This window comes from Solanum tuberosum, unplaced genomic scaffold (genome assembly GCF_000226075.1).
Source record: "Solanum tuberosum cultivar DM 1-3 516 R44 unplaced genomic scaffold, SolTub_3.0 scf00471, whole genome shotgun sequence".
Classification (NCBI taxonomy): domain Eukaryota; kingdom Viridiplantae; phylum Streptophyta; class Magnoliopsida; order Solanales; family Solanaceae; genus Solanum; species Solanum tuberosum.
In genome coordinates this window covers 320,479-333,499 of record NW_006239389.1, presented here as the reverse complement: position 1 = coordinate 333,499, position 13,021 = coordinate 320,479, and the positions used below count along the sequence as shown (strand labels likewise).

At 38.7% G+C, this 13,021-nt stretch overlaps 1 protein-coding gene across 1 annotated transcript; it reads left to right on the top strand.

Moving 5' to 3' along the window:
* The first annotated feature begins 1,010 nt into the window (after positions 1-1,010).
* LOC102584815 (uncharacterized) lies at positions 1,011-11,369 on the top strand. The gene is made up of 8 exons (XM_006363887.2): positions 1,011-1,140; positions 1,722-1,856; positions 2,498-2,571; positions 3,529-6,577; positions 6,700-9,244; positions 9,710-10,164; positions 10,663-10,779; positions 10,910-11,369. The coding sequence occupies exons 3-8, from the start codon at positions 2,528-2,530 to the stop codon at positions 11,060-11,062; spliced, it is 6,363 nt and encodes a 2,120-aa protein (XP_006363949.1). The 5' UTR covers positions 1,011-1,140; positions 1,722-1,856; positions 2,498-2,527; the 3' UTR covers positions 11,063-11,369.
* Positions 11,370-13,021: the final 1,652 nt, after the last annotated feature.

The window sequence follows — 13,021 nt, the reverse complement described above, 5'->3', positions numbered from 1 at the left end:
AAAAATAACTAAATTGAGAATTATAATATTTAAATGTACACACAAATATATTACCAGTTTGAGAAAAATCATGTAACCAGTTTCAAGTAGCAACAAGTGTTTGGACATTTTCATGGTGGATGCAACTTCTATACTTAGTGATTTCCTAAAAAGCTTTAAATAGATTTTGAGTTTGGATCTCTTTAATTTTAAATTTTAATATTATATTATATTTTTTAATTAATTTGTATTAGCCCACGGGCCGGCCCTACCTATATTTCTCAAGCCCCACAAATCAGCAGACTTATTCAGGCCGGGCTAAAAAACCCTTTTTTTAAATGGGCTCCAAAATTTTTAGCCCAACCCTATTAAATTCCGGGTTAGGCCAGGCCGGCCTAACATGTCTAGCCCATATTGACGGCTCTAATAACAAATCTATGTTATGAATGTTAAAGAAATGTCATATACATAAATCATTTTTCTTTCTAACAACATAAATAAAGTGTAAATTATAAGAATAATAAAGTGTCACATTTCTGTGAATATATAACTAATATGTATCAAATTTATTATTCTTATAAATAAAAAAATATTTTCTTTAATTTTTTCACATTAAATGAGGAGTTAACTTTCGGAGAGTTATAACTCCAATTTATTTTTAGTAATAAAATTACCATAATAATAGTTGTATTAATGTTAGTCAAAATTCTTTTACCACCCTGCGTATTGTATATAAATATTTAAGGATTTCTTTTTTTAAAATAAAAAATTAAAACTTAGAAAAACAAGGAAGCTTAATTTCAGTTTGACATAAAAGGGAAAATTTCACCTGATAAAAAAGAAGCATAACCAAATGTATACAAAATGAAGGTAACTTTTACCCAAAATTCAAGTTTAAGAAAGTGAGAAAATAGAGTGTGAAGAGAAAAAAAATCAAGAAAGCCAGCTTATAGCTAAGCTCATCACTCAGTCTTTCTCAGCTGTCTGTCGGTGACCCTTCTTCTTCTTGCTAGCTCACACTCACACACTCTCTCTCTCTCTAATTCACTTTTTTGTGTGTCTATTTATCTTCTTTCTTCTCTTTCTCTTCGCTTCTTTACTAAGAAACCTCTTTAATCAAATGCAATAACAAAGAGAACACAAGTATCTTCTCTTTTCCAGGTTTATCTCTTCTCTTTTTCAAGATTTTACTGATTTGTTTATAGTGTAAAGGTTCAATTTTTACCCATTTGTTAGATCTTTTAGTTGATTTTTTTTGTGGAAGACTATGAATCTTGGTGAAATGTGAATGTGGGGTTTTGGTTTTAGTGGAAAATTTCATCTGGGGTTTTGTTTTTTGAGGTAAAGATGTGAGCTTTGATGGTGTGTGATCTGGATCTTGTGTTTTCCTGGATTGGTGTTGTGGGGTTTATGGTGAATTTTGATCTGGATTGTGGGAATCTTAATAGGGAAATGATGTTTGATTCTGTATTGACTTGAATTTATTGCTGAATCTGGTCTTAGATTTATGTTATTTCCATATGTGAATTTTGGTTAGTGTTGCTTTGGACTAGTTGAGATATTCACTGCTGAAAAATAAGGTGGTTAAGTAATTCTAGTGGTACTATCATTCTTGGAAACTATGCTATTGTACAATATGATCTGTATCTTTTGTTAATGTATGATAAAGGTACTTCATTTTGTTAGTTTTGTGTTTTTTCTAGAAGTTCTGGAATAAGTGTCTTTTTACTGGTGCTTTGCAGGAGGCTGTGGGCTTTCTTCTGTGACTTGGGAGGTAGATCTGCCGTGAAGATCTCGAGATCACAGCAAAGCTGGCGGCCACACTGGCTTGGAGGTTCCCTGCTGCCAATGGCAGCAGTCTTGCCACTAGTGATACGGTAAAGTTACCTTTTTTAAAGAAAAAGAAACTGATTTGATTAATTTCCTCATGGTTTATTTGATATGTGAGCTGTTGAACTATTTTACTCAAAGATCTGGAGATTCCCTTGCTGCATTTCACTCTACTTTGGTGTGTCTTAGCTAGTAGTGTTCTATGTGCTATCTTAGTATTGGTGTACTTTGTTTTTCTTTGAAACTGTAATGCAGTTTATTCTCGAGTTTACGTGTTCTAATTATTATTCTGTAGCTAAATCCAGGTGATTGCCATTGTTCCAATTCTTTTTTCCTTTGAAAATAGTAAACCTTGTGGAATGGGAGAGGAGTAGGTTATTTTGCATTTCTTTTTGTCGGAGAAGCTTGCCATATCATGTCAGCATTTTAAATTAAAAAAAGTTGCATCACTCACTCAATGCTGCAGCTCTAATGTATATTGCTGTGCTTCCATGGCTGAGAAAAAAATATAGATTTATTTACATACTTTGTTTTTTGATGATGTCAAAACTGGCTTGTGCTGTTGATGGTTAATTTCAACATCATATTCGTGCTATTTTCCTTCTTGAATGACATCAATGGATGCTGTGATTTTGCTAGACTGTTGCTCATTCCTCACCAATATCTATCAATTCTTTTCTTGTAACAGGATAGAAATGGGGATGCTAAACCTCATGAGATGGAGCCTCCAACTCCGCATTCATTTATGAAAACATCTTCGAGGTTAGTCTAAATAGGAGCTCATAATGATCTGATCTATGGTTTGTGTTTTACTCGATGAGAAGCATTTTAGTCTATAGTCAGGCGACACGGTTGTTTTTTTTGTGCTATAAGCATGGCTGCATGAGGATAATGAAAACAGACTTTTCCTTGCAAAACTCTTAACTGTTGCTCTCCTCTCTTCTCAGGGAATCTGTATCTACAAATGCTGATACAGTTTCTTATACTTCACGAGTCCTCAATTAAACTCATCTTAGAGATTCTTTCTTTTTGTTTGAAAGAGTCCAATATTTTATCTCAATATAGAATCCATTTTTTGCAACTCCTACATGCATCAGTTGCACAAAACAGAAATCATGCATGAGCTTCTGTTTTATTCACCTTTCGTCCAGAGATAGCGTAGATTCTCCAAGATGCAAACTAGATTCGCATAACAATCAGTATGGGGAATGTGGATTACGTTCTGCTTTGGACATTGCTGGTCTTTGCTGCTATGTTTTAAAACTGAAAATATTCAAACTGCAGTTGACCATATCCTGTCCTTTGTTTTCTGTTGTAAGATACTAATTTGTTGGAAGTTGTTACCAGTAAGAAAAGCAGCAATAGAACAAAATTTGTAACACTCCCTCTATCCCAAAATAAATCTCACTTTAGCAAAAGTATTTTTGCCCAAAAATAAGCGTCATTTTAGGAATTCAAGACGAAAATAGTAAGTTTTTCCAACTATACCCTTATACTTCATCTTGATCTAGTAAACTACACATTGTATTTGTTGATTTCTTAATGGACGTGTTTATTGCTAAAGTGACACTTATTTTGGGATAGAGAGAGTATCATTTAAAATGATGCAGTCTTTTCTAACTTCATGTGGCCTGCATTAGCATTTTACGTCATGATATTCATAGCTGGTTTAGACTACAAACAAATCCTGAAAGGACGTTTTGCTATTAAATTGTGCAGAGATCGTAGTAGCATGGAGGATCCAGATGGGACATTAGCAAGTGTTGCTCAATGCATTGAGCAGTTACGGCAGAATTCCTCATCCATGCAAGAAAAAGAAAATTCACTTAAGCAATTGCTGGAGCTTATTGATACACGAGAAAATGCATTTAGTGCTGTTGGCTCACATTCACAAGCTGTTCCAGTACTTGTTTCTTTACTTCGTTCTGGATCACTTGGGGTAAAGATGCAGGCTGCTACAGTTTTGGGTTCTCTGTGTAAAGAGAATGAACTGCGAGTGAAAGTGCTACTAGGAGGCTGCATACCGCCTCTCCTTGGTCTTCTCAAGTCAAGCTCAGCCGAAAGTCAGATTGCATCAGCAAAAACTATATATGCTGTGTCTCAAGGTGGTGCAAAAGATCATGTTGGCTCAAAAATATTTTCAACTGAAGGAGTTGTGCCAGTATTATGGGAGCAATTAAAAAAGGGACTAAAAGCTGGAAATATAGTTGACGACTTACTAACAGGAGCTTTAAAAAACCTCTCAACCAGCACTGAGGGCTTCTGGTCTGCAACAGTACAAGCTGGAGGAGTGGATATACTTGTTAAACTACTGAATAATGGACAGCCAAGTACTCAGGCAAATGTCTGCTTTCTCCTTGCTTGTATGATGATGGAGGATTCTTCTGTTTGTTCAAGAGTCTTAGCTGCAGAGGCCACCAAGCAACTTCTTAAACTACTTGGACCTGGCAATGAAGCCTCAGTTAGAGCAGAAGCTGCAGGCGCTCTTAAATCTCTTTCTGCCCAAAGCAAAGATTCCAGGAAGGAAATAGCAAATTCTAATGGTATTCCTGCTTTGATAAATGCTACCATAGCTCCTTCAAAAGAATTCATGCAGGGTGAGTACGCCCAAGCTTTGCAGGAGCATGCAATGTGTGCGCTTGCAAATATTTCTGGTGGTTTGTCATATGTCATTTCAAGTCTTGGTCAAAGCCTTGAATCTTGCACCTCACCTGCACAAGTAGCTGATACATTGGGGGCTTTAGCTTCAGCTCTCATGATATATGATAACAAAGCAGAAAATTCAAGAGCATCAGATCCTTTGGAAGTGGAAGAAACACTGGTTAAGCAATTTAAGGCCCGTTTACCCTTTCTAGTGCAGGAGCGTACTATTGAAGCACTTGCCAGTTTGTATGGGAATTCTGTACTGTCTAGCAAACTTGTGAATTCTGATGCAAAACGCCTATTGGTTGGTTTGATCACAATGGCCACAAATGAAGTTCAGGATGAGTTGATAAGGTCACTTCTCTTTCTATGCAAAAATGAAGGTAGCTTATGGCATGCACTACAAGGTCGTGAAGGAATTCAGCTATTAATCTCTCTTCTTGGACTCTCATCAGAGCAGCAACAGGAGTGTGCTGTTGCTCTTCTTTGTCTTCTATCCAATGAAAATGATGAAAGTAAGTGGGCCATTACAGCAGCTGGTGGCATACCTCCACTTGTTCAAATTCTGGAAACTGGGTCTGCCAAAGCTAAGGAAGATGCAGCAACTATCCTTGGAAACCTCTGTAATCACAGTGAAGATATCCGTGCTTGTGTTGAAAGTGCTGATGCTGTTCCTGCTTTATTGTGGCTTCTGAAGAATGGTAGCTCCAACGGGAAGGAAATTGCTGCCAAGACACTGAACCATTTGATTCACAAATCAGATACTGCAACAATTAGTCAACTCACTGCACTATTAACTAGTGATCTTCCGGAGTCCAAAATTTATGTCTTGGATGCATTGAAAAGTTTGCTCTCTGTGGCCTCTCTGAGCGATATGTTGCGTGAAGGCAGTGCAGCAAATGATGCAGTTGAGACGATGATAAAGATATTAAGCTCTACCAAGGAAGAGACTCAGGCCAAGTCTTCTTCAGCTCTTGCTGCAATTTTCCATCTCAGGAAGGACCTGCGAGAAAGTACCCTTGCTGTGAAGACTTTGTGGTCACTTGTGAAGCTTCTGAATGCTGAACCTGAATCCATCTTAGTGGACACGTCGCGCTGCCTTGCTGCAATATTTCTCTCTATTAGAGAAAGCCGTGACATTGCAGCAATTGCTAGAGATGCATTGCCTTCATTAATGGTGCTTGCAAAGTCCTCAGTTTTACAAGTTGCAGAACAAGCAGTATGTGCTTTGGCCAATCTTCTTTTGGATCCCGAGGTGTCTGAGAAAGCAGTTCCTGAAGAAATTATCTTGCCTGCTACTAGAGTTCTTCGTGAAGGCACAACTGGTGGAAGGACCCATGCCGCAGCAGCAATTGCTCGTCTTCTTCAATTTAGTGAGGTTAATCCTGCCTTGACTGATTGCGTTAACCGTTGTGGAACAGTTCTTGCATTAATTTCTTTCCTGGAATCAACTGGAAGCGACTCTGTTGCTATATCAGAAGCTTTAGATGCACTTTGTTTCCTCTCAAGGCTGGAAGGAGCTAGTGGTATCAAACCTGCATGGGCAGTTCTAGCTGAATATCCAAATAGCATAAGTCCTGTGGTTTCATGCATTGCTGATGCCTCATCGGTGTTGCAAGACAAAGCTATTGAAATATTGTCTAGACTCTGCCAAGCTCAGCCCACTGTTCTTGGCGATGCTATCGCTTGTGCCTATGGATGCATTTCTTCAGTTGCAAGAAGGGTAATCTGTTCCTCCAATGCTATGGTTAAAATAGGAGGAAGTGCACTTCTTGTTTGCGCTGCAAAAGTGAATCATCAGAGAGTGGTGGAAGATCTAAATGAATCAAAGTCTTGTGTTCCACTCATTCAATCTTTTGTTGGGATGCTAAATGCTTCAGAGTCTCTACATTTGGAAGACCAGGGGGATAAGATTGCAATAAGCATCTCCAGGAATGCCGAAGAAGCATCAAGAATGGATGAGGTGAAGAAAAGTACTTTGGTTGTTTCGGGGGTCAATATAGCTATATGGCTACTTTCTGCTCTTGCAAGTCATGATGATACAAGTAAAGCTGAGATTATGGAGGCTGGTGCAATTGAAGTTCTTACTGAGAGAATCTCTCAATCTTTTACACAGTTTACACAGGTAAGCACTTTTAAGTGTTCCCTTTCTGTGATAGAACCACATCTAACCCAAGACTCTTGATTTTGTTCTATTATATCTCTTGTGCCGAAGTAGTATATGACCTTTCTTATTAACGTTTACAGATTGATTTCAAGGAGGATAGCAGCATATGGATTTGTGGATTGCTTCTGGCTATCTTATTTCAAGATAGAGACATCATACGTGCAAACGGAACAATGAAAGCCATACCTGTGTTAGCTAATCTGCTGAAGTCAGAAGAGTCAGCAAACAGGTATTTTGCTGCACAAGCTGTAGCAAGCCTTGTCTGTAATGGTAGCAGGGGAACTCTGCTGTCTGTTGCAAATTCAGGAGCGCCATCCGGACTCATAACATTGCTTGGTTGTGCTGATGAGGATATAAAGGACCTTGTGGCACTATCAGAGGAATTTGCGTTGGTCCGTAACCCAGATGAAGTTGCACTTGAGAGATTGTTTAGGGTGGATGATATTAGGGTTGGTGCAACTTCTAGGAAAGCTATACCAGCCCTTGTTGATTTGCTAAAACCTATCCCTGATCGTCCCGGTGCACCTTTTCTAGCTCTTGGACTTCTGATTCAGCTTGCCAGAGATTGTCCTTCAAATAAGATTGTTATGGTTGAATCTGGGGCTCTGGAAGCACTGACTAAATACCTTTCACTTGGTCCACAAGATGCAACTGAGGAGGCTGCCACTGATTTGTTAGGTATCCTATTTACTACTGCTGAAATATGCAGACACGAATCTGCTTTTGGTGCTGTTGGTCAGCTAATTGCAGTTTTACGTCTTGGTGGAAGAGGGGCAAGGTATAGTGCTGCCAAAGCCTTGGAAAACCTGTTCTCAGCAGATCACATAAGGAATGCAGAATCAGCTAGACAGTCTGTTCAGCCTTTGGTTGAGATTCTGAATACTGGTCTGGAGAGGGAGCAGCATGCAGCCATTGCTGCATTAGTTAGGCTTCTCAGTGAGAATCCTTCAAAAGCTCTTGCGGTTGCAGATGTCGAGATGAATGCAGTGGATGTTCTTTGCCGAATTCTTGCATCAAGCTGCTCAATGGAGCTGAAGGGTGATGCAGCCGAGTTGTGTTCTGTTTTGTTTGGAAATACAAGAATAAGGTCTACAATGGCTGCAGCTAGATGTGTGGAGCCTTTGGTTTCTCTTCTTGTTACTGAATTTAGTCCTGCTCATCATTCTGTTGTTCGTGCATTAGATAAACTAGTGGACGACGAACAGCTGGCTGAACTAGTTGCAGCACATGGTGCAGTCATTCCCCTTGTTGGCCTTCTTTATGGACGAAATTATTTACTTCATGAAGCTATTTCTAGAGCTCTTGTGAAGTTGGGGAAAGACAGGCCTTCCTGTAAGATGGAAATGGTCAAGGCTGGAGTTATTGAGAGTGTGCTTGACATTCTGCATGAAGCACCAGATTTCCTTTGTGCTGCATTTGCTGAATTGCTCAGAATACTGACAAATAATGCTACCATTGCTAAGGGACCATCTGCTGCAAAGGTGGTAGAGCCACTTTTTGTATTGCTGATGAGACCAGAGTTTGGACCTGATGGGCAACACAGCACGCTTCAGGTCCTTGTGAATATCCTAGAGCATCCGCAGTGCCGATCTGATTATACCTTGACATCACACCAAGCTATAGAACCTCTTATTCCCTTACTTGATTCTCCCGCTTCTGCCGTGCAACAACTGGCTGCTGAGCTTCTGTCTCACCTGCTTTTAGAAGAGCACCTGCAGAAGGACCCAGTTATCCAGCAAGTGATTGGTCCCCTGGTACGGGTACTTGGTTCTGGTATACCCATTTTGCAGCAGAGAGCTGTGAAGGCCTTGGTCTGTATTGCACTTACTTGGCCAAATGAAATTGCAAAAGAAGGTGGCGTTAATGAACTGTCTAAAGTAATAATGAATGCTGACCCTTCACTCCCTCATGCCTTGTGGGAGTCAGCTGCTGTAGTATTATCCAGTATTCTACAATTTAGCTCTGAGTTTTTCCTGGAAGTACCTGTTGTAGTGTTGGTAAGATTGCTTCGCTCTGGCTCTGAAGGCACAGTTCTTGGTGCATTAAATGCTCTTCTTGTGTTGGAGACTGATGACTCCACCAGTGCTGGAGCTATGGCTGAAAGTGGGGCGATTGAGTCTCTCTTAGAACTTCTCAGATGCCACCTTTGTGAGGAAACTGCTGCAAGACTCCTTGAGGTCTTACTGAACAATGTGAAGATTAGAGAAACAAAGGCCACCAAGTCAGCAATTGTGCCCTTGTCACAGTATCTTTTGGATCCGCAGACACAAGGGCAACAAGCAAGATTACTGGCAACTCTTGCTCTTGGCGACCTATTCCAGAATGAGGCTCTTGCTCGAAGCAGTGATGCTGTTTCAGCTTGCCGGGCATTGGTGAATCTGCTTGAAGATCAACCTACTGAAGAAATGAAAGTTGTCGCTATATGTGCCTTACAGAACCTTGTTATGTATAGCAGATCAAATAAGAGAGCAGTTGCGGAAGCTGGTGGTGTCCAGGTTGTGTTAGATCTGATTGGTTCAAGTGAGACAGATACATCAGTACAGGCAGCAATGTTCGTCAAGCTTCTCTTTTCCAATAACACCATTCAAGAGTATGCTTCAAGTGAAACTGTCAGGGCTATTACTGGTAAACTTTCCTTTCCCCGTAATCTATTGTTACAGAGTTATCTGTATTGAAACTACAGAAGACAAATGAGATAAAAACTGACTGAAAAAAGATAAACTGGCTAGTTCTCATTATTTAACTAAGAAATCCAATTGTTGGATTAAATAAAACAAAAGAAATCATTTCTAATTTACAAGATACGATCTGTCTGGAATTTGTACAAGTGTAATATGCGGCTAACTATATTTTCTTTTACATTTCATATATTAAAATTAGTATCTCCAAAATAGAAGATTTCGTAAAATGATGGTGGATTCTCCCCATTATTCTTGATCCAGGTTGGATAATATTAAAGAACAGTTTAGATGATGTGTTATTGTGTCCAAAAAGTTAATTAACTTTACTATTAAAAGTTTATGTGCAAATGGAGTCAATTCTTGTTAGTGCTAATAGCTTATAAATTTAATTGATTTCCTGTCTTTGTAGCTGCAATTGAGAAAGATTTATGGGCCTCGGGAACTGTAAATGAGGAGTACCTCAAGGCTCTGAATGCACTATTTGGAAACTTCCCCCGTCTAAGGGCTACTGAACCTGCAACCCTGAGTATTCCACATTTAGTGACATCCCTGAAGACTGGTTCCGAGGCAACTCAAGAAGCTGCTTTGGATGCTCTGTTTTTTCTCCGCCAAGCTTGGTCAGCATGTCCTGCTGAAGTTTCTCGGGCACAATCAATTGCTGCTGCAGATGCCATTCCATTGTTGCAGTATCTGATACAATCTGGCCCCCCTCGGTTTCAGGAGAAGTCAGAATTTTTACTGCAATGTTTGCCTGGGACTCTGGTGGTAATAATAAAGCGAGGGAACAACATGAGACAATCGGTTGGAAATCCAAGCGTTTTTTGCAAGATTACCCTTGGAAATACTCCACCTCGCCAAACAAAGGTACTTTCCATTTTCATTTCAAGTACAGTACTATTTCTCATTGTTATGTGGGTTGGAACCCGTTTTGTGCAGTGTTGACCAAACTCTAATTTATAAAGAACTTTTACTTTGTGTGCTGGGGCGGGGAGGAGGGGGTGAGGCACTCTAAATTGCAAACTTGTAAATTAAGTAGAACAAGATGGCTCTAGAAAACAAAGTAGGGATCTGTTTACTAAAGGAAGAGATTGGGGTTTGAGTTACCAAGAGAGCAAAGTGGGAAAGGGCCATTCTTGGCGCCTGGGAAGCGGGGGGTTGAGTTTATCTTGTCTACTTCAATTAATGCATTAGAAAAGTTGGTTATGTTTGATTCAACAGTGATTGGTAATCAAGACTTGTACTCCTCCAACAACAAAATAATTAAGTTGAACTTCTTTGGTACACTCGATATGCATAGATCTTTTCTTGCTACTCCCTTCACACCCTCATATGGTTCACAATTCCTTGTTTTTCTCCTGTCAGGTTGTTTCAACTGGTCCTAATCCAGAGTTCGATGAGAGCTTTTCATGGTCCTTTGAAAGTCCTCCTAAAGGCCAGAAGCTCCATATTTCATGCAAGAATAAGAGCAAAATGGGGAAGGTAAGAGGATACAAGCTATTCTCCTGTTACTATTACAATTAACGGGACACACTGAACATTTTGCTAAAATATGCTTCTTGACTTCCCTCATTTCTCGACTTCTGCTAAATTCATTCCAATTTAATGACAGAGTTCATTCGGGAAGGTCACGATCCAGATTGACCGCGTAGTTATGCTGGGTGCAGTCGCTGGGGAGTACACCTTGTTGCCTGAGAGCAAAAGCGGACCCTCAAGGAATTTGGAAATAGAATTCCAATGGTCCAATAAGCAGCAAATGGAATAAGGTTGTTACTCAAACTGCATTTTAGGGGTATAGGAACAAATGTTTGGAACTTTTTTCGGTTTTCTGTTTCCTTTCTTCCTATTTAATTATAAGGTGAATGTATATAGTGTCTGGTATAGGTGTTACTACTCTTTGATCATATTTAGTTGTTGTAACGGCTGTGGTCAATGTATTCTTTTGTAACTTGAGTCACTTTAGTATCATTAAGGAAGGGACATGGATTCATGGTTTGCTTCCTTTGTATTTTTTGTATTCATATGTTGTTTGATGAAAGAAAACAGTGTTTTTGGTTTGGACTGCCTTAGTAGAGGATATGTATTGTGATTAATAACTTCCCATTGTTACTTATTGTTATGTGAGAATTCAGTCTGTCGTATGCACTTTGTTTTGAATATCAATCACCTCTTCTTCCTTAAAAGATAACTGTATATTGATGTTTATTTTACCAATTTTTAGAATGAAATTAGGACTATAGTTGTTGAAATCAGTTCAGAAATAATTTGATCAAGAAACAGCAGATGTTATAAAATCAAGGACACTAATTTAGACTGCAAAATTTGAGATAAATAAGTGGCTTCATTTACCAACGAGGGTTGTGGTAGTTTGGTAAATATTTCTTGATTCTTGACCAGAGGTCTTGTGTTTGAGCCCTCGGCTACTGAGTTAGAGGTCTTGTGTTTCAGTCCTCGGCTACAGAGTCGTCTTTGTAAGGAGCGCTTTACCTCCAATGTGGGACTTTATTATGCAAATCTAGATTTAGTTATGCTTCAATGTGGGTACCGGACACTGGGTGAAAAAAAAGTGGCTTCATTTAATTGTCCTCTTAACTAATAAATAAAATAAAATTAGAGTAAACTCCTTTGCATGTGAAAATGTTCCTTTGATGCTTCATATTGGTCAGTGGCATAGTGAAGGAAGGAGTAAAAGAAATTCAATAAGTTTATCATAGAATTTGAGAGAACCCAACAAAAGACTAGACTTGGATTTTTGTAGATACAATTTTTATATGAGATATACACATTATATGCATTTTATCAGTACCTAGTGTATCCACTGTAATTCTTCACGGCCATTTTTAAAAATATATATAATTTGTATGATAAATCTATGAGCAATATACAAAGTATATAATGTATACGCATATTATACAGTTATTGTACAAATGAAGGAGCACTGAACAACTCACAAACTTGGCCAGAATATATATCTTCTTTGACGGTAACCATTGTTTTCTACATCTTACATCCTCTCTAAATTTTGGGGATTTCGCTATAATAACTAGTCACCGTCCCATTTTATGTGAAGTAGTTTGACTCGGCACGAAGTTTAAGAAAGAAACGAAGACTGTTAAAACTTGTGGTCTAAAATGAATGATAGAAATTTGTGTCAATAAATCATTTCATTAAGGGTAAAATGAACATTTTAAAGTTGAATTGTTTGGGACTGACTAAAAAAAAATTAAGTCATATAAATTGAGACAGATGAGTAATATTTTGTGCTAAGAGTGTATTAAAATTTTTGGCAACTAATGCTATTTTCCCAAAAAATAGACCCCCAAAAAGTCTTAATTGAAATATATTTAGGGTCAAATCCATAGAAATAAAATTCACATTGGCATGGACCTTGTGAAAAAGGAGACAAAAGTGAGTCCCTCTAACATGGCTTACTTTTGTTCCAGTGACATCATGATACCCTTTGATTTCAAACATGACAACATTATTAACAAGAAAGCTAAACAAAGTGAGAAAACTGTCTGTGGAGTGATAAGTATTCCTTCATCCTTAACTAGAGGTCTCGGGTTGCATACTTGAGTACTGAGTCGCCTTTGTTAGAGAGCGCTTTACCCAATGAGAGACTTTCCGGCGCAAATCCGAATTTAGTCAGACTTTAATGTGGATACCTGACATCGACTAAGAAAAAAAAAGTGACAAAACGAACAAGCAAATCATCTCACATGGC

What these genes read in the sequence shown, in the direction of transcription:
- LOC102584815 (XM_006363887.2), top strand. Translation starts at nt 2,528, where the DNA reads ATGGAGCCTCCAACTCCGCATTCATTTATGAAAACATCTTCGAG. An exon ending in AACTGTCAGGGCTATTACTG is followed by an intron (nt 9,245 to 9,709) that starts GTAAACTTTCCT and finishes CTGTCTTTGTAG; the next exon opens with CTGCAATTGAGAAAGATTTA. An exon ending in CTCCACCTCGCCAAACAAAG is followed by an intron (nt 10,165 to 10,662) that starts GTACTTTCCATT and finishes TTCTCCTGTCAG; the next exon opens with GTTGTTTCAACTGGTCCTAA.